The 18,882-nt window shown below is 56.5% G+C and overlaps 1 protein-coding gene across 50 annotated transcripts in view; it reads left to right on the top strand.

Annotated features, from left to right (window-relative positions):
- The window catches only part of SPTAN1 (spectrin alpha, non-erythrocytic 1), a 65,742-nt gene that overhangs the window by 39,882 nt on the left and 6,978 nt on the right, over positions 1–18,882 (top strand). For 15 of the 50 annotated variants that reach the window (XM_084997019.1, XM_084997063.1, XM_084997182.1 and 12 more), the window contains 19 exons: positions 899–946; positions 1,673–1,764; positions 1,949–2,093; positions 2,189–2,370; positions 3,975–4,074; positions 4,193–4,390; positions 4,493–4,639; positions 6,451–6,554; positions 6,650–6,812; positions 7,191–7,205; positions 9,207–9,338; positions 9,536–9,673; positions 10,869–10,973; positions 13,592–13,800; positions 14,598–14,718; positions 14,948–15,069; positions 15,316–15,448; positions 16,999–17,097; positions 18,372–18,531. In XM_084997019.1, coding sequence (XP_084853145.1) covers positions 899–946; positions 1,673–1,764; positions 1,949–2,093; positions 2,189–2,370; positions 3,975–4,074; positions 4,193–4,390; positions 4,493–4,639; positions 6,451–6,554; positions 6,650–6,812; positions 7,191–7,205; positions 9,207–9,338; positions 9,536–9,673; positions 10,869–10,973; positions 13,592–13,800; positions 14,598–14,718; positions 14,948–15,069; positions 15,316–15,448; positions 16,999–17,097; positions 18,372–18,531 — 2,413 coding nt within the window. The remainder of the gene's footprint in view (positions 1–898; positions 947–1,672; positions 1,765–1,948; positions 2,094–2,188; positions 2,371–3,974; positions 4,075–4,192; positions 4,391–4,492; positions 4,640–6,450; positions 6,555–6,649; positions 6,813–7,190; positions 7,206–9,206; positions 9,339–9,535; positions 9,674–10,868; positions 10,974–13,591; positions 13,801–14,597; positions 14,719–14,947; positions 15,070–15,315; positions 15,449–16,998; positions 17,098–18,371; positions 18,532–18,882) is intronic. The other 35 variants (XM_084997010.1, XM_084997041.1, XM_084997061.1 and 32 more) reach the window with 3 other exon arrangements.

Consider the following 18,882-nt stretch of genomic DNA (forward strand, 5'->3'; position numbering starts at 1 on the left):
ACCGCCTGTTTCTGAAAAGGACTAGAGACAGTGGACATCGACCTTCCAAACCCTGTGGCCCCACTGGCTGAAAGTGTCTCCCGGGGATGTTCTGGGAACACCCTGGGAGCCTGACTTCCCTGTGCCCAAGCTCGGCTCCCGCTTTTCTTTATGTCCTTGAAGATGATGGGCATCGCAGTGGTGATAAAACTAGGCGGGCTTCGAAATCCTCAAGGGCATTTGATTTTTAGAAGAAATGACGCCACTGATGAGAAGGAAGCTGATGCACCAGTTTCTCTTTTTCATCTGCTAAGGCTGTTGCCTTTTGTTCAAGGGGACACTGTTAGAAGGAACAGCAGTCCAGTAACCACAAATAGAAATGAAATTATTGATGTACTTGACGTAAATCTCAGCTGCCGGCATTTGTTAAACTGAGTGTGTTTTCTGGACTGTTCCCCTGAAGTAGGAATAAGAAGACACCAATCAGCAGCCTTGGAGCTGTTTTCTCTGTCCAGCCAGCTGGGCTTGTGCTTTTGTTTTAATTTGGCTTCACCTGCCGCGTGTTTAAGTTCCCAGGCCAGGGACCAAACCCGAGCCACGGCCGTGACAACGCTGGATCCTTAACCATTAGGCCACCAGGGAGCTCCCACACAGCTCTTTTAATTGTGGTTTTCGCTGCTCTTTTCACTCTTCAAGTAAAATTGATCACTGGCTTGGCTGTGATGGTGCCCGTGGGTTTCCTCCTGACCTGCTAGCAGTCGATGCCTTTATTGCTGCTCTGCTCAGAAGGTTGACAGTATCCCTTTACAATCACTTTGGTGGACCGTTGGGACCTGATTAATGGCACTTGCACCTCAGACTTCTCTCTCAATCAGCAGACACTTGATTCGTTTGCTCTTCTGCTTTCCTCCCCCCGTAGTCGGCTCGCCTGATGGTTCACACCGTGGCCACCTTTAATTCCATCAAGGTAAGAAACCGCGGCGCTGTCCCTTGCCCGGCACGTTGCTTTCACGCTTCCTTCTCCTGTCTGCGGCGAGGCTCTGGTCCGCATCAGTGGTGTTAGCTGTAGCACTCGTCGTGTTCCCGGGCCCAGGGACGTCCTGGCCAGTATTACTCTCTCCACGCCACCAGCGGCCGTGTTTGACTTTCCTGGTCAAGACCTCGCCCGGTCTTGTGGGTGGAGGGAGCCCAGGAGCTGCCAGGAGCGTGTTGTCCGGAAGGCAGTGAATTCCTCTCTCGCCTCCTTTCTGGACCCCCAACTGGTCTGATTCCCCAGAACAAGGGCCTGTGGCTCCGCTGTGCTCCTGGGGCTGCTGCTGGCTGCACGGCCGTGCTCGGTATTGGGGGTCCTTAGACTCGGGGGTCTAGCTGCTCCGCAGTTGCTGGGAAGCAGTTGCTCTGAGGCAGGCTAGGAGCCGAGACTCAGGCCAAGTCTGCTGCGTGTCTCCTGCTGCTTCCCAGGGGACTCCAGGTCGGTTGTTGGTGGCGCATTGGCACCGTGGGGTCCAGGAGCCGAAGCAGGGTCTGGCTCTGGACTTGCGTCCTGGGGTGCTCGTCGCTCGACCCAGGAAGGCCGGGAGCAGGAAGCCATCCGCGCCCCAGCCTCTCCTTTCGGGTTACACCCCCGGCCTCCAGTCTGGAGCCTGTTTCCCTGGAATGCGGCATGGGCTGAGGCTCTGCTGTCCTTCTGCAGGAGCTGAATGAGCGCTGGCGGTCCCTGCAGCAGCTGGCCGAGGAGCGGAGCCAGCTCCTGGGCAGCGCCCATGAGGTGCAGAGGTTCCACAGGTGAGGGACAGCCCGGGCTGCTCGAGGTCTGGGGTAACGGCCAGATCTGGTCGACGTCTGCGCTCGGCCGATGCCGCAGCACCCACGGGGAAGCTCAGCTCGGAGTGCTGAGCAGATCCGCGCGTGTCCCCCGAGTTGGCACCCGGATCGGCATCACTCACGGGCCGGCGTGGCTCACCTGCAGAGACGCCGATGAAACCAAAGAGTGGATCGAGGAGAAGAATCAGGCTCTGAACACGGACAACTACGGCCACGACCTGGCCAGCGTCCAGGCCCTGCAGCGCAAGCACGAGGGCTTCGAGAGGGACCTCGCCGCCCTGGGCGACAAGGTGCGAGGACGTGCGTGGGAGCGGCTTCCCTCGATGCGGCCCGCGCAGGGCCCCGGCCCGTGAGGCTCCCGCCTCTGGCCGCTCTCTTCCCGCAGGTGAACTCCCTCGGGGAGACGGCCGAGCGCCTGATCCAGTCCCACCCCGAGGCGGCCGAGGACCTGCAGGAGAAGTGCACCGAGTTGAACCAGGCCTGGAGCAGCCTAGGCAAGCGCGCCGACCAGCGCAAGGCCAAGCTGGGCGACTCCCACGACCTGCAGCGCTTCCTCAGCGACTTCCGGTGAGCGCCCGGGCCCGCACCGGGCCAGAGACCTTTGTAGCGTCGTGGCCGCAAGGAGAGAAAATGGTGAACCGCCGTGACTCGGGCACAGGGAGGCTTGCTGTGGCCTCGGCTTCATCTCTGAAAGTACCCCTGGGAGTAGGCCGCAGACCCCCGCGCTTCACGTCCCACCCTCAGCACCGAGCTCCCGAGGACCGGGCCTTCGCCGTGCCCGTCACCCTCGAGTCGTGTGCGCTTTTTAAAAGCCTCGGCCGGTTTTTGACTGGGACCCGGTCGGGCATTTCCATTGCGCTCAGAGCCTTGTCTCCTCCACCTGGAGCAGTGCCAGTGCCCTCTGCCCTCAGTGTGTCTCTCGTGCCACTGATATATTCGAAGGGTCCCACTGTCGTGTGGGATGACCCGTGGCCCCGCAGCCTCCGCCTTTTTTTTTTTTTTTTTTTTTTGGCTTTTTGTCTTTTGTTGTTGTTGTTGCTATTTCTTGGGCCGCTCCCGCGGCATATGGAGGTTCCCAGGCTAGGGGTCTAATCGGAGCCGTAGCCACCGGCCTACGCCAGAGCCACAGCAACGCGGGATCCGAGCCGCGTCTGCTACCTACACCACAGCTCACGGCAACGCCGGATCGTTAACCCACTGAGCAAGGGCGGGGACCGAACCCGCGACCTCATGGTTCCTAGTTGGATTCGTTAACCACTGCGCCACGACGGGAACTCCCACCTCCGCCTTTTTTAAGGCTCCATGATGTCCCACTGAACGGGTGGTGGACGACTTGTTTCTTGGCCCCGTGCAGGACAGATGTTTCTGGCGTATGTCTTAGGCCGTGTGTCAGTCTTCCTTCTTGCACACTCGTGTGCATGTACACACGCTGTCTGGCCTTCCCTCTGCTGGTGTGGAGTGGCGGGCGAGGCTGTCCCCCACGGGCCCCTGTGGGAGATCCCAGCTGTGGTTTGGTTTGAGGCGAAGGTCGCAGAACAGTTACGTGTTTTGAAGCATGTGGTTGGTGGCGTTTAGCGTGTTCACAGTGCCGTGTGACCCCCACCGCTCCCGTGGCGGAACTTTTCGTCGTCCTAGAACACCCGGCCCTTAGCACTCGCGCCCCGTCCCCTTCTCCCCGTTGAGCCTACTCGCTGCCTCTGGATTTGCTTCCGCGCGTGTGTTTTACCCAAGGAAGTTTACGACATGTGACTGCGCGCTGGCTTTGCACCTTTATATGTGGACACGTGTAAGAAGCTGGATTAAATGCTTGTGTGAGCCTGGATGTTTAATCCTAAAGGCTTACTCCAAAAGCAAGGCGTTGGCATTTGAAGCTGTGGACAGCTTATGCGCAGCAACTGTCTGTTAGAACCTGTTGTTCTTTAGGGCGAGCTCTTGGTTATAACCCTGTCTGTTTTTTCTCTGAGGAACTCTCGATTTCTCTTCTTGCTGTTTCAGGAAGACAAGAGGGTTTGAAATACTTGGTCCAGAGCTATGGCCCATCAATAGCTTAGCTAGACTAACCCCAGACAGGCCACAGAGACCAGAAACGATGCGGTTCTCGCTTTTTCTGGGCAGAAGGCCTGGCTTGCCCGGTAGCGTAATAGCCATTCCTCTGTGGATGTGGTTTCCAGGGACCTCATGTCTTGGATCAACGGAATCCGAGGGTTGGTGTCCTCGGACGAGCTCGCCAAGGATGTCACCGGAGCCGAGGCCCTGCTGGAACGACACCAGGTGGGGGGCCTGCGGAGGAGCGGGGATGTGCCTGCCCTGCCGGCGGGCGGGCCTTTGTCGTTGACGTGAGAGTGGGCAGCTACTGCCAGTTACCTAATCCCTTCCCTCCTCTTGGCAGGAGCACCGGACGGAAATTGACGCCAGGGCTGGCACTTTCCAGGCATTCGAGCAGTTTGGGCAGCAGCTGTTGGCCCATGGGCACTACGCCAGCCCCGAGATCAAGGAGAAACTGGATATTCTGGAGCAGGAGCGCACAGACCTGGAGAAGGCCTGGGTCCAGCGCAGGATGATGCTGGACCAGTGCCTCGAATTGCAGGTGCATGTGCCGGACTGTAGCTTCCTGTTGGATGCTGGGTTGCTGACCAGGTACTGCGCTGTCCAAGGCTCCACCTTCTCACCTGCCTCTCCCCTTCCTCAGCTGTTTCATCGGGACTGTGAGCAAGCTGAGAACTGGATGGCTGCCCGGGAGGCCTTCCTGAACACCGAAGACAAAGGGGACTCGCTGGACAGCGTGGAGGCCCTGATCAAAAAACACGAGGACTTTGACAAAGCAATTAACGTCCAGGTTAGGCCTTTGTACCTCCGATCGGAATCTGGGTCTTTGCGGGTTGATGTCTTCTCTCTGTTGGTGTACTTCCCTCTTCCCTCTCAGTACTAGAACAAAAAAAGGGTTGAATTCAACTGGAGAGCTTTGGCAGCCACCTCAAATTAAAATACTTGGGGAGTTCCCATTCTGGCTCAGCAGTAACAAACCCAACTAGTATCCACAAGGAGGAGGGCTTGATCCCTGGCCTTGCTCAGTGGGTTGAGGATCAGGTGCTGCCGGTAAGCCGTGATGTAGGTCGCAGACGCAGCTCGGATCTGGCATGGCTGTGGCTGTGGTGTAGGCCGGCGGCTGCAGCTCCAATTCAACCCCTGGCCTGGGAACTTCCATATGTCATGGGTACAGCCCTAAAAAGACAAAATAATGATAAAATTCAATACTTGCTGTTAGGAGTTCCCGTCGTGGTTCAGCAGGTTAAGAACCTGACATAGTGTCTGTGGGGATGTGGGTTCATTCCCTGGCCTCACTCACTGGGTTAAGGATCGGGTGTTCCCTTGAGCTGTGGCATAGGTCGCAGACGAAGCTCAGATCTGGAGTTGCCATGGCTGTGGTGCAGCTCCAATTCAGCCCCTAGCCTGGGAACTTCCATGTGTTGCAGGTGTGGCCCTAAAAACCCCCCCAAAAAAGAAAATAAAGTACTTGGTGTTGACTGCACAGGAAGCAGTGGGGTCCCCACTGGGTCCAGGGCAGACCTGTGGAAAAGGGATGTATGTTAATAGGTTTGGGTTTTTTTTGTCTTTTTAGGGCCGAACCTGTGGCATATGGAAGTTCCCAGGCTAGGGGTCAAATCAGAGCTGTAGCCTCTGGCCTATACCACAGCCACAGCAATGCCAGATCTGAGCCATCTCTGCGACCTACACCACAGCTCACGGCAACGCCGGATCCTTAAACCCACTGAGCGTGGCTGGGATCAAACCTGCATCCTCACGGATGCCAGTCAGATCCATTTCCACTGAGCCACGACAGGAGCTCCCGTTAATAGGTTTTGTTTTTTGTTTTTTGTGTTTTTTTTTTGGTCTTTTTGCCTTCTCTAGGGCCGCTCCCGCAGCACATGGAGGTTCCCAGGCTAGGGGTCCAATCGGAGCTATAGTTGCCGGCCTATACCACAGCCACAGCAACGCCAGATCCTTAACCCACTGAGCAAGGCCAGGGATCAAACCCACAACCTCATGGTTCCTAGTCGGATTCATTAACCACTGTGCCATGACGGGAACTCCAATAGGTTTTTTAACTTTATATGTAGTCCTGGCTTTTCTGAGGTTTTAATGATGGAAATGCCACAGGAAGGAAGTTTTATATTGAAAAGGAGGAAAAATCTGTGGGTAGATAAGTGAATGCGTGGACATGAACCAGAAACACGCAGAGCTCTTTGGTTGATCCACAATGCTATACAGTTGGGTTGTGATGATCGTGGTACAGCTATAAATGTAATAAGATTCATGGAGTAATTTAAAAAAAAAATATTCTGTTGAAAACTTGACAATCTTTTCCAATGAAGCCTAATTTTCTGTGTGGCGTCTGCCGGCCTTCGAGCCCCTGCCCCACCCCAGCGTGACCTGGAATCTTCTTGAGTTAAACTCTACTCTAGTAATGATTGAAATCAAGCTTTCCTCTGGCTTTTTACACTCCTGCTTCTAAAATGTCAGTGTATTCTGATCCCGTCACCCACTAGTCACCCAAAATAACTGTTCTCTTCTGGGGACCTGCAGCGCGGGCCGGGCAGGGCAGAGCCGTCCTGCCCACCTTGACCTCTCGCCTTCGTTTGCCACCAGGAGGAGAAGATTGCTGCTCTGCAGTCCTTTGCCGACCAGCTCATCGCCGCTGGCCACTATGCCAAAGGCGACATCTCCAGCCGGCGCAATGAGGTTCTGGACAGGTGGGTGTCTGGCGCTGGCGGGTCTCGCCGCCCTGTGTGAGAGCCCTGGCCAGCCTCGTTCTGTCGGATGCTCACCTTTGGTTCCGCTTTCTCAGGTGGCGCCGTCTGAAAGCTCAGATGATTGAGAAAAGGTCGAAGCTGGGAGAATCGCAGACCCTCCAGCAGTTCAGCCGGGACGTGGACGAGATCGAGGCTTGGATCAGCGAGAAGTTACAGACAGCGAGCGATGAGTCGTACAAGGACCCCACCAACATCCAGGTGAGCCGAGCGGATCAGCTCTTCATCTCCAAGTAGCCCGTGTGATCAAGGAGGCTTTGCTCATCTTTAAAAAGGGGGATCCAATTTCCTTGTGGCCACAGTGATGCCAGGGAAAGGTCACTAAGGTCGTCAAGCAGGACGGGTGGGAAAGCCTCACTTAAATGATCGGAGCCATTTCAGAAGCTCCTTTTCTCATTCGTCTCTTTTGACTCCGTGTCTGCTACTAAAGAGTCTGCAGAAAAGCCCCCTTGTGTTTGCTGTGCCCGAATGCTGACCCTCCCAGGAGAACTATGACAGCAAAACGAGTGTCTATTGAGTAGCTCCTACGTATGTTCACACCCGTGTACTGAACTCTTGTTGTTTTAATCTGTTTTGTAGCTTTCCAAGCTGCTGGTAAGTTTTATGTTCCTTAAGTGAGTTTTAGTTGGTGCGCTGCAGTGTTTGTGCTGTTGTTGTGTATAGATTCCCATTCCCGCGGCCACACAGTCTGCCAGTGTCGCCTCATTCATGCTCTTCATCTGTAACCGTCCATCACCCCATCCTCGTGTCCTGTGGGATGTGGCTTCCTCTGTCATAATCAGCCTGCAGCCCTCCACTCCCTCCCCCTTCCCCATCATGTAGGCAAGTTCTGTACAATGTTTGATTTGGGGGGCAGCAGTTGACAGCTTTCTTTTGAGCAGTGTGCTTCTTAAAACATGAAGTAGTAAGAAAAAAGGGGGGGGTGGAGTAGCTTCTTTTCTGTGTAAGTTTGGGCTTTTCTTGCTGTGGGCACGTGGCTCCTGGTGGCCTAGCACAGGCCAGGTGTGAGAGTCTCCTTACCCAGGCCGTCTGGCCTCCAGCGGAGCCGGTCACTTGGAAGGGGTCAGCTAGAGATCCTGGGAGTGGCAGCTGATCTGAGGGGGACCAGGGCTGAGAGGTTAAGATGAAAGCGGACGCTACCCAAGGGGCAGTGGAAGAGCCTCTTAGTCAAAGTGTAGCTTAGAGAGCTTCCTTGTGGCACACCAGCTAAGGATCTGGTATTGTCACTGCAACTGCTGAGGTCATTGCTGTGGCTTGGAGTTCACCCCTAGCCTGGAAACTTCCATATTTCGCAGGCATGGCAAAAAAAAAAAAAAAAAAAAAGTTAAGTGGGTGGAAGAAATGAGGAAATGTGAAGTGTAGCGGGTAGATTTTGAGCCAAAGGGTGACCAGAACAAGAAGCAGAAGAGGGAGCTGGGCTTTTGTCAGGCTGTGTAGGAATTGGAGGAATGTTTTTATCCTCTCGTACATGGGCTCAGGCGTCAGAGTTCACGGTGAGGACGCATCATCTTCGTGCTGCGTGTTGCCAACCACGTGGCTCCATCTTTCGACAGGTGCTGCCCCTGAAATGAAACATTTGACGCAGACTCCTTCCCCAGTTGTACTGCTTTTTTTTCTTCTAGATCCTTTATCCCCAGATAACATTCTTGCCTGAGACCCTGCATTTCTCACCCAGAATTGTCCCACAGCTGTGTCCCCGTGCTTGTCTATTGCGGTGTTCCTGCCCCTTTGGTTTCCCTGTGGGTTCCCACTTACCCAGCCAGGCCCTAGCCGCAGAAGCCCGTCATTCTCCCAGCCCAGCCCTCTCCTCTCCTCTCCCAGAGAGAAATTCTTCCTTCCAGCCAAGCCTGGGTGTTGACTTAGCCTGGAGTTTGGGCTGATGATAGCTGCTGAATGAGAAGTCAGCCAAGCCAAGGTCTGCGCAGCTGTAGGCTTCTCCTCTGTCCACAGGGGCAGCCTGCCTCTCGGATGCCTGGCTTCCTAGTGATCACTGCCTTAGGTGACAGAAAGGCCACACGTGTGTCATTTGTTAGAGCTTCTGTCCACTAAGGAGAAAGCTGTGGATAGAAATGGATGTAGAAGGGATTCAAAACTCTAGCTGCTGTGGCGTTCCTGTGGTGGCTCAGCAGGTTAAGAACCCGACTAGTATCCATGAGGACGTGGGTTTGATCCCTGGCCTCGCTCAGTGGGTTAAGGATCCGGCGATGCCATGAGCTGTGGTGTAGGTTGCAGATGCGGCTTGGATCCAGTGTGGCTGTGGCATAGGCAGCTCCCACAGGCGTCCTCGCCCAGAAACTTCCACATGCCGCAGGTGCAGCTGTAGAAAGAGAAAAAAACCCCTCTACAGTGGCCGTCTCCTGCGAAACGTTAGCAAGTGTGGGATTCTCGGGTCTCACTCCCAGGTGGCTCATCCAGTTGTTCTAAGAGTTGCCTCAGGTCGCCTGCCCCTGAGCTCCGGCCTTCCGGCGGGCGGGCAGGCGGGTCCTTCAAGTTTGCTTCCCCCTCCTGCTCTCCATCCCGGGAATCCCTGCTCCCTGAGAGCCAGCCTACTGGCAGGACCTGGTTTGGAAAGGTTGGGGTTTTTGGTGTTTTCAGAGCAAGCACCAGAAGCACCAGGCCTTCGAGGCCGAGCTGCACGCCAATGCCGACCGGATCCGCGGCGTCATCGACACGGGCAACTCCCTCATCGAGCGCGGGGCCTGCGCCGGCAGCGAGGAGGCCGTCAAGGTACCATCCCCCGGCCCCCTCGTGACCCAGGGGCGGGGGACGGGGGGGGGGGGGGGGCAGGTACCGTCCGGGCTCCCGTCAGCTCGAAGGCGACTCCGGAATTCAGTCTTAAGAAAGCCAAGACTCGGGCTGCATTGCCGTCGGGGGGGGGGGGGCGCCAGGGCGGGCGCCCACCGGACTCGCCCTCCCTCGCGCAGGCCCGGCTGGCCGCCTTAGCCGACCAGTGGCAGTTCCTGGTGCAGAAGTCAGCCGAGAAGAGCCAGAAGCTGAAAGAAGCCAACAAGCAGCAGAACTTCAACACGGGCATCAAGGACTTCGACTTCTGGCTCTCGGAGGTAACGCCGCCCGCCGCGCGCCTCCCTCCCGCTCCGGCTCTGGCCTCAAGCCCACGGCCCGAAAAGGCAGGGCTCCCCCCGCGTCCCTGGCGGCCGTCCCCCTGGCAGTGGGGCGTGTGCTCTGAGGGGTTCGTGGGCAGAGGGCGGGGACGTTGACAGAAGGTGGAGCTCATCTCCCATGGGACGTGGGACGGTGGGACGGGACTCACCTGCCTGCACAGGAGGAGGGCGTGGGCGCCGGGCGCTGGCAGCTCCCCGAGGCTGTGCCCGGGGGAAGCCAGCCCGGCAGCAAGTCAGGACCCCAGAGTTAGTCACGCAGCCTCTGTAGACACTTCAGAGCAAGTGCAGAAAGCGTAAGGAAGCAGAAATTTTTAGAGACCGTGTGTGTGTGTGTGTGTGTGTGTGTGTGTGTGTGTGTGTTTAGCCTATTCATAGGTTCCTGTAGCTGTTTTTTCTTTGTTTTGTTTTCTTTTTTGGCCGCCCCAAGGCACATGGAGTCCCTGGGCCAGGGATCAGATCCGAGCCACAGTGGCCACGGCCTCGCTAATGCCAGATCCTCAACCCACTGTGCTGGGCCGGGGGTCGAATCTGCATCCCAGCGCTTCCGAGACGCCGCCCGTTGCACCCCTATGGGAACACCTCCTGTAGCGATTTTTATGTCAATTTGATCTTATAATGTAATTGTTTTATTAGTATGGTTTGGTAGTGTTTTTGAGTCATGAAAAATCCTTACTAAACACTTGAAAAACTACCTAAAACTATCAGAGAACGGGCCATAAGTTAACTATTCCCGCATTGTTGGATAAGCTGGTGTTCTCCGCTTTTTGGGGCACACATTTTGCTGCAGGGAACATTTTTGTGTGTTAATCTTTGCTCGTGCTGCTAACGCTCTGCCTCCTCGGAGAGGTTCCTGGAAGCCGGCTTGCTGTGCATTTGGCCCCTGTTCCACAGTGAGGGGCCAGTGCCCCTCTTGTAGCTGGAGTGTTTCAACTCATGCATAGGCCCCTGAGTCTGCACTTGACTATCAGGGAGGGAGGGCGTTGGAGGCCCTGCAGGCTGACCCCGAGGAGGCGGCACCACAGCTTTCGGCTGAAGTTTGCAGCCATCCGAACAAGGGCCCCGGGAGCAGGGGGCACCCGGGGTTTGCCGGGACGTGAGGTGCGCTCCAGACGGCAACCCACCCTTTCCCGTCCAGGTGGAGGCCCTCCTGGCATCCGAGGACTACGGCAAAGACCTGGCTTCTGTGAACAACTTGCTGAAAAAACATCAGCTGCTGGAGGCGGATATCTCTGCCCACGAGGTGAGCAGAGGGGCGGCCAGGCCGGGGTCTTCACGGCCATGCACGCCTCCCGGGGCAACCTGGTGCGTTCGGGGCAGGACACTGGTGCTCTCACCTTGTGGTCTCAGGGCCACTTTATGCTCTGCACTGTTGCTGAGAACCCCTGGGAGAGCTTGTTGTGTAGGCTTTGCCTGTCATTGTTTGCCATTACTAAAAGTAAGCCTAAAGCCTTTAGAGTTGAATTAAAAAAAAAGAGAGAGAGAGTTTCAAAAGATTACCTACCGTTTATATAGTCTTTATGTAACTTTCTCAAAATGACAAGTTAGAGACAACAGATCAGTGGCTGCCAGGAATTAGGGACAGGGTAGGGGTGCAGCCGTAGAGGTTACGGGGAAGTTGCTTTGTGCTCACAGAATGGGGTCCTCTTTCCTGATCTTGGTGAGTTGCGTAGTGACGGAATGCAGGGAGCTGCACACACGTACGGAGACACACAAAGGAACGCATATAAAAATGGGTGAAATCCGCATACGGCCGATGAATTATAGCAATGTGAGAAAACTGAGAAAAATGTGTCAGTTCATTTAAAGTAATAAACTCATTAGAAGTTGCCAGAAGTAACATTTTTTAGTATAATATCTTTGTTTTTCCACACACACAAAAGTGACATTGGTTATGTTTTTGCAGTTCTCTTTAACATTCAGCTTCCTTCTCATGGCTGCTTCCGAATTCAGTCTGTTGTGGTGTTTCGTCTATGATGAAAATGCAGCCTCACACAGGTAGAGCAGGAGTAGTATTTTATTTCAGGTAATTATGGATACTCGTTGACATGACATCAGACTCCGCAAGTTGTGGTTTCCTCGAGGTTAGTTGCCAGTGGTCTCTGAAACCCTAGTAATCAGCTTTTCGTACTGTGTATTGTTTTCATTTTATTGGAGTGTAGTTGACTTACCGTACTGTTTACATTTAAATCCAGTGGCCTTCGACTGGATCTTTTGCTTCCGCGTGAGGCTGTAGAATCACTTGGGAACTACTCGGGGGAGTTAGTAGCTCTGCTAGATGACGACCCGAGTCAGTGGATGGCAGGAAGCCGCGCTGACTCCACAGCGGGTCTCAGCGGAGAAATCTTCGCGGACTGGGAAGCCGTCAGGCTCAGGGAGGTGGCCGCCAGTTTTCCAGAATTCTGATTTTCTCAAGAAAGTGTGAATTCTGTCATTAGCAACAAACTGAGTTTTCCTTAAAGTGACAGTTTCACTTTATTCATTCTGGACAAAGAATTTGCCAGGTCCTGGAGTCGCCTGGAGTCGTAATGACCATAGTTTGTCTGTTGGCCGTTTTTTGTTTTTTTTTTTTGTTTTGTTTTGTTTTTGGTTTTTTTTGTTTTTTGTTTCCTTGTCTTTTTGCCATTTCTTGGGCCGCTCCCGCGGCATATGGAGGTTCCCAGGCTACGGGTCCAATCGGAGCTGTAGTCTCCGGCTTACGCCAGAGCCACAGCAACGCGGGATCCGAGCCGAGTCTGCAACCTACACCACAGCTCACGGCAACGCCGGATCGTTAGCCCACTGAGCAAGGCCAGGGACCGAACCCGCAACCTCATGGTTCCTAGTCGGATTCGTTAACCACTGCGCCACGACGGGAACTCCTGTTGGCCGTTCTTTTAAGTGAAAATGGTAGTTGGTTCGTGAAGCACGTGGCTAGTTCAGCTCGGGACAGTCATTGAACTTCATGCAGTGAAGGTGCTTTCTGTGTGTTTGCATTTTATCAGACAAAGATTAAAATGACATGTACTCAGAGACGGCTCTTAATAAAACTGACAACTTCGCTTTTTTGTTTGTTTGTTTTTTAGGGCTGCACTTGCGGCACGTGAAGGTTCCCAGGCTAGGGGTCAAATCAGAGCTGCCGCTGCCGGCCTACACCACAGCCACAGCCACGCGGGATCCTCAACCCACTGAGCGAGGCCGGGGGATCAAACCTGCGTCCTGGGTACCAGTTGGACTTATTTTTGCTGCTCCACGAAGGGAACTCCACAACTTTGCTTTTTTAAGGATGTTCTTAAGTGAGACAGCTTTGTTCACAGAGCACACGGCAGTAAAGAATCGAGTTTCTACTCGGCACCATTGGCCGCTGCTTTGAGCAGACGTCCACCCAGTTTAAAAGGCAGACAGTGTTTTTGTATTGTTGTGAAAATAGGTTTCTCTTTTTCTTTCTTTCTTTCTTTTTTTTTATTTTGTCTTTTTAGGGCTGCTTCCGTGGCACCTGGAGGTTCCCAGGCTAGGGGTCTAATCGGAGCTGTAGCCACTGGCCTACACCAGAGCCACAGCAACGCCAGATCTGAGCTGCGTCTGTGACTTACACCACAGCTCACAGCAACGCTGGATCCTTAACCCACTGAGCGAGGCCAGGGATCGAACCCACAATCTCATGGTTCCTAGTCGGATTCGTTAGCCACTGCATCACGACGGGAACTCCTGAAAATAGTTTCGATTGCTTAGAACCCCAGGGTCTGCATTTCACGCTCGGAGAGTACACGTGACCGAATCTGAAACCAGCCGGTCGGTGAAGAGGTCCTGAGGTGCTGCCTGGCCGGCGGGTACTTGTGGGCGGCCCCGATTCCCAGCCCCTCCCTGTGTCCCCTGCCTCAGGACCGCCTGAAGGACCTCAACAGCCAGGCAGACAGCCTGATGACCAGCAGCGCCTTCGACACCTCCCAAGTGAAGGACAAGCGGGACGCCATCAACAGCCGGTTCCAGAAGATCAAGGGCATGGCGGCCTCCCGGCGCGCCAGGCTGAACGAGTCCCACCGCCTGCACCAGTTCTTCCGGGACATGGACGACGAGGAATCCTGGATCAAGTACGCTCCCGCTCCAGGCCGGGGCCCTCGGGAGCGCCCCAGAGCCTGGGAGGGCGGGCGTGGGGAAGCGCGCCGGGCCAGGGGTTCACGCTCTCCTGGACGGTGGTGGCGACACAGGGAAGTAGGTCAGAAGGGGCTCAGGCTCAGCACCCGTGCCAGCCTGGGTCCCGCCTCACACACACTCACGTGGGACATCACGGCCTCCTGTCCTGGTGTCTGGTGACAGTGATCGGCGATGGGCTCCACGTGGTGGTGCGTGCTGGCTCCCCAGGCCTTGTCCGGACCCTGCGCGTGGGTCACTGGGACACGAGTGCCTTCGTCTCTGGGAAAGGCGGTCGGATCTGCTAGGGAGGAAGGTGTGCACCCCGCCTTCCCCAGCATTTCAGTCTGGCCTCTCCCGGGCGGCGTGGCCTGTAAACAGGCCATTTTCAAGGACAGGGTCCTCTCAAGGCCTCACTTCCTTCGAAGGCTGTTGGCCTCAGCATCTCCCATATCACCACGTGTGGTCTGTGCGTGTTGGGTAAGGCAGGGTTGCTAGAACGACGCCGTGACCCCTCGAGTCCTCCGAGCACCTGACCCCCTGCAGAGTCGCACACAGTAGGCACCCCTAGAGACACGCGTGGATGCTGTTCCTTTGGGAAGTAGACTTTTCCCAAGGACTTGCAAGGACTTGCCTGCAGTGGTGGGTGGATGCAGGTGAAGGGTGTTGCGGGGTCTGGATTTCCCAGCCCTCCTGACCACGCGTCTCCAGTGGAAACCCCGGGAGGCAAGGCTGACCGCCGGCCTGTGTCGTGCAGGGAGAAGAAGCTGCTGGTGAGCTCGGAGGACTATGGCCGTGACCTCACAGGCGTTCAGAACCTGAGGAAGAAGCACAAACGGCTGGAGGCAGAACTGGCTGCCCACGAGCCGGCGATTCAGGTGAGGAGGGCCCTCCTGGCTGCGTGGACAGTGGGTTTGAGGGGGCCTGGGTGGCCCACAACGAAGTCCTCTGTGCTCATTGGCCTCCCCAAAGCCTCTAGAGTGTTTATGGTCCCTCACCCAAAGCAGGGGTGGGGAGGAGGGTCTGAGTTGGATGCTGTGGCCCTTTCCTGGAAGCATCTAGAAGTGGGCGGTCTGGATGGGCTGTCTAATCGTTCGTGCCTGTCAGGGTGTCCTGGACACGGGGAAGAAGCTGTCCGATGACAACACCATCGGGCAGGAGGAGATCCAGCAGCGCCTGGCGCAGTTCGTGGAGCACTGGAAGGAGCTGAAGCAGCTGGCGGCAGCCCGGTGAGCGGCCAGGGTGGTGGAGCCCCGAGCTCCGGGCTGTGTCCCCTCCACGGCCGGCTTGCGCCAGAGGCGCTCCCACAGGCCCTTCTGTGACGCCAGTGCATGCGCTGGCGCCAGCCGTGCGGTCCCTGCTTTGTACGGGGCAGAGGGCTTGAGCGAACCGGTTGCCTCCCACACTCGTCGTGAACATTGAGTGTCCAGGCCGGAGGAGCTCACGGCTGCCCCTTCACTGTGTGTCGTGATTAGGGGCCAGCGGCTGGAAGAGTCCTTGGAGTACCAGCAGTTTGTGGCCAACGTGGAGGAGGAGGAAGCCTGGATCAATGAGAAGATGACCCTGGTGGCCAGCGAAGACTACGGAGACACTCTTGCTGCCATCCAGGTCAGAGACGCTGCAGAGGCTGCTTGCTGGCCTCTTTCCTGCTACTTTGCCCAGTGGCCAGGCTCTTAGGGGAGGGTGCTCGGGGCCCCCGGGAGAGCTGCTGCCCCTCTGTAGACGGGACGCGGAGCCCTGCTGTCAGCCCAGCCGTCCTGAGCATCGCCACCGAGGGGGGCTGCGCTCTGTCGGTTTCCTGTGGCCGCCCTGACAAAGGGGCACCAAGTGGGGCGCTTTAAAATAACAGCAACTGATGTCTTACCGCTCGGGAGCGAGACGTCTGAGATGAAAGTGTTGCCAGGGCCTCGCTCCCTAGAAAGCTTCTCGGGGAGGAGCCTTCTTGCCTCCTCCAGCTTCTGGAAGCTTGGCTTGTGGCCGCCCCGCTCCAGCCTCGGCCCGTGGCCGTGTCTCGCGTGGACCCTCTCTGGGTGTGTCTGCGTCCAGGTTTCCCACTGATACTAGACTCCAGTTCCCCGGGTTAGGGCCCGCCCTGGTGACCTTGTCTGACCTCGATTGCATCTGCAGAGACCTCTTTACCGCACCCATAGGTGCCGGGGGTTAGAGCTTCATGGTGTAAGGGATGCAGTTCAGCCCGTAACGTCCTTCCTGTACACTGGTTAACTATTGCTGCATAACAACGCAAACCAACAGCTTCTTTCCCACGGTTCTGTGACTTGAAGGGCGTTCCCTCTGCTGCTTGCGCTCGATACCCCCTCACAGGCAGCAGGCAGCGGCCTGGGAGATCCTTGATGGTGTCAGGCATGTGGCTGGCAGCTGGTCCCAGCTGGGACAGTCCCCTCCCCAGGGCCTCTCACTGTCCAGCCAGCCTAGGTCAGCTGCTTCAGGCGGCGTTCAGAGAGGCCAAGGCAGAGGCTGCAGGGGTCCTGAGGCCTGGCCTATGGGGCAGAGCTGTCGCAGAGCAGCCCGGGTCCCAGAGGACGAATCGACTGCCTTCCTGGGAGCACCTGCACGTTTCGGTCAGATGTCCCTCAGTCCGTGCCGGCCTCTGTGGAGCCAGAGTTCAAATCCCGAGAATGGAATGGACCCAAGTCGCATTCCTCTCAGCCAGGACCCTGATCCGCTCGTCGGGGGGTGCAGGGAGAAGTTAGCGGAGCAGGGGACCCCACGTCGCCTGCATGGCCGAGTTCCCTGGAGGCCAGTATGAGGGGCGCTGCCTCCACCACTTAAGCCGTCCCAGGAAAAGAAGCCGAGGGCGCTCGGGTGCTCAGGTTAAATCTCAGGGTGGGCGTCGCTCTTCTGTTGGTGCTTCTCCTACGGGGCCCGGTGTCCCGTTCTGGGGTCTCCTGAAGGGGCTGTGCCCATGGACCAGCAAGAGCTTCCCCTCCGGGAGGCCTTCCCCAGCTCGCCCACCGCCGGGCCCACGGGCGTCTTCATCGGACCGCGTCCCCTGACGTCACCTGTTTGTTTCTCCGTTGCTTTAGCCCCAGCTGGCCCGGGGGGCGAGTGAGGGCACCTGCTTCCTGTCCCTCTGTCCCTGGGACCTGGCCCCCACACAGGCCAGGCGCTCAGTGGCCCCCTTGGTGCTTCCGCTCCAGGGCCTGCTGAAGAAGCACGAAGCCTTTGAGACGGACTTCACCGTCCACAAGGACCGGGTAAAGGACGTCTGCGCCAACGGGCAGGATCTCGTCAAGAAGGTGAGCCTGGCTCGCTGGTGAGACCCCCGTTCCTGCTCGGGGACGCCCGTGTGCTGGTCCCACAGCCGCCCCCAAGCTCCTCCCTGGCCTTGTCACCCAAGCAGAGGGCTGTGGGGAAACTGGTAGCACCTCCATTCCCGTGTCGGTGGTTAACCGGATGTGTTCCCCTTGTTGAAGCCAGTTAGTGAAGTGACTCTGCAGCGCTCGGCTTTTTCCCGCCTTCATCAGGCGAAAGAGCACCCCCGCTGGTCCCTGTGTGCTGGTGGCAGCCTCACCTGGTGCTCTTTCAAGTTTGATTTCCAGCAACAGGCGCTTCATAGAGGTGGGGCAACACCAGCGGGCAAATCCAAACAGTCCCCCGTGAGGCCTCAAGCAGATGACGGCTGGTCCCGCCTGTGCCTGACCCTCCAGGCTCTCTCCTCACACAGAGCCTCCCACTGCGCTGACGGCACCTGTGCGATTGGGTTACACACCACATAAAACCCAGCTGCTGTACGGGACGGGTTTTCTGGTTGTTGGTTTTTTGCTTTTTTTGGGCCACACCCGTGGCATATGGAAGTTCCCAGGCCAGGGGTCGAATCGGAGCTACAGCTGCCGGCCTACACCACGGCCACACTATGCCAGATCAGGCTGCATCTGCGGCCTACACCACAGCTCACGGCAATGCCAGATCCTTAACCCACTGAGTGAGGCCAGGGATTGAACCGGCAACCTCGTGGTTCCCAGTCAGGTTCGTTTCCACTGCACCACATCGGAAACTCTGAGGCTTAATGATTTTTAATATCAGTGTGAAAATCTTGTTCTGAGCTCCTGTTGCATATGCATAGTAGCCTTTAAGTCACAGTTGTTTAGGCTGTTCCTAATTTTTTGCTCTCAAAACTAATACTGATGAAAAATACCATCATTGTGATTTAGGGTTTTATCTCATTCTTCGTTATCACTCGTAGGAGTAGAATTGCCATTATCCGTCATTCTTAGGTTCTTACTCTATATTGTTCTTAGAAAAGCCTTCCCGGGGCTCCCCTTTGGCACAGCGGGTTAAAGATCCAGTGTTGTCACTGCCGCGGCTCGGGTCGCTGCTGTGACGCAGGTTAGATCCCCGGCCTGGGAACTTCCACATGCCGTGGCCAGAAAAAAAGAAAAGCCTTTCCCGCTGGTGTGGTGGCCGCGGGCAGAGAGCACATGGCCCATCTTCCCAGGCAGGGAGGGTGCAGATCGGGCAGCTCGGGACGGTGCGGCTGACCGAGTGCGCCTTCTCCTTCTTCGTGGCCTAGAACAATCACCACGAGGAGAACATCTCCTCAAAGATGAAAGGCTTGAACGGGAAGGTCTCAGACTTGGAGAAAGCCGCTGCCCAGAGGAAGGCAAAGCTGGACGAGAACTCGGCCTTCCTTCAGTTCAACTGGAAGGCCGACGTGGTGGAGTCCTGGATCGGTAAGCGCCACCCGGAGTCCCTTACCCTCCCGGGCCAGGGAGGCTGCCTGCTTCCTGGAGAAGAAGCGGCTGGAATGTGGTGGATCAGAGACCCTGCTGCCCGGCAGACCGGCACACCACTGCTGGCATCAGGACAGGGCCTGAGGCAGAGCCAAGGCCTCAGTGATGCCCCTGGGCCACACAAGGGTTAACAAAAAAGAGGACCTATGATGGTGAAAGGAGCAGTGGACATCACAGCACAAGCAGCGTACCCGCAAGAGCAGCCTGCCTCAGTACATGCACGCACACACGCACTCACGCCCCTCCCAGCCGCTTGGGTCTAGGGTGGGAGCCCGTCCCCGCCGAGGAGGA

Source organism: Sus scrofa, chromosome 1 (assembly GCF_054392235.1).
Source record: "Sus scrofa isolate SSC_HxYL_T2T_F1_AM1 chromosome 1, Sscrofa_HxYL_maternal_Yorkshire_Landrace_v2.0, whole genome shotgun sequence".
NCBI classification, from domain to species: Eukaryota; Metazoa; Chordata; class Mammalia; order Artiodactyla; family Suidae; genus Sus; species Sus scrofa.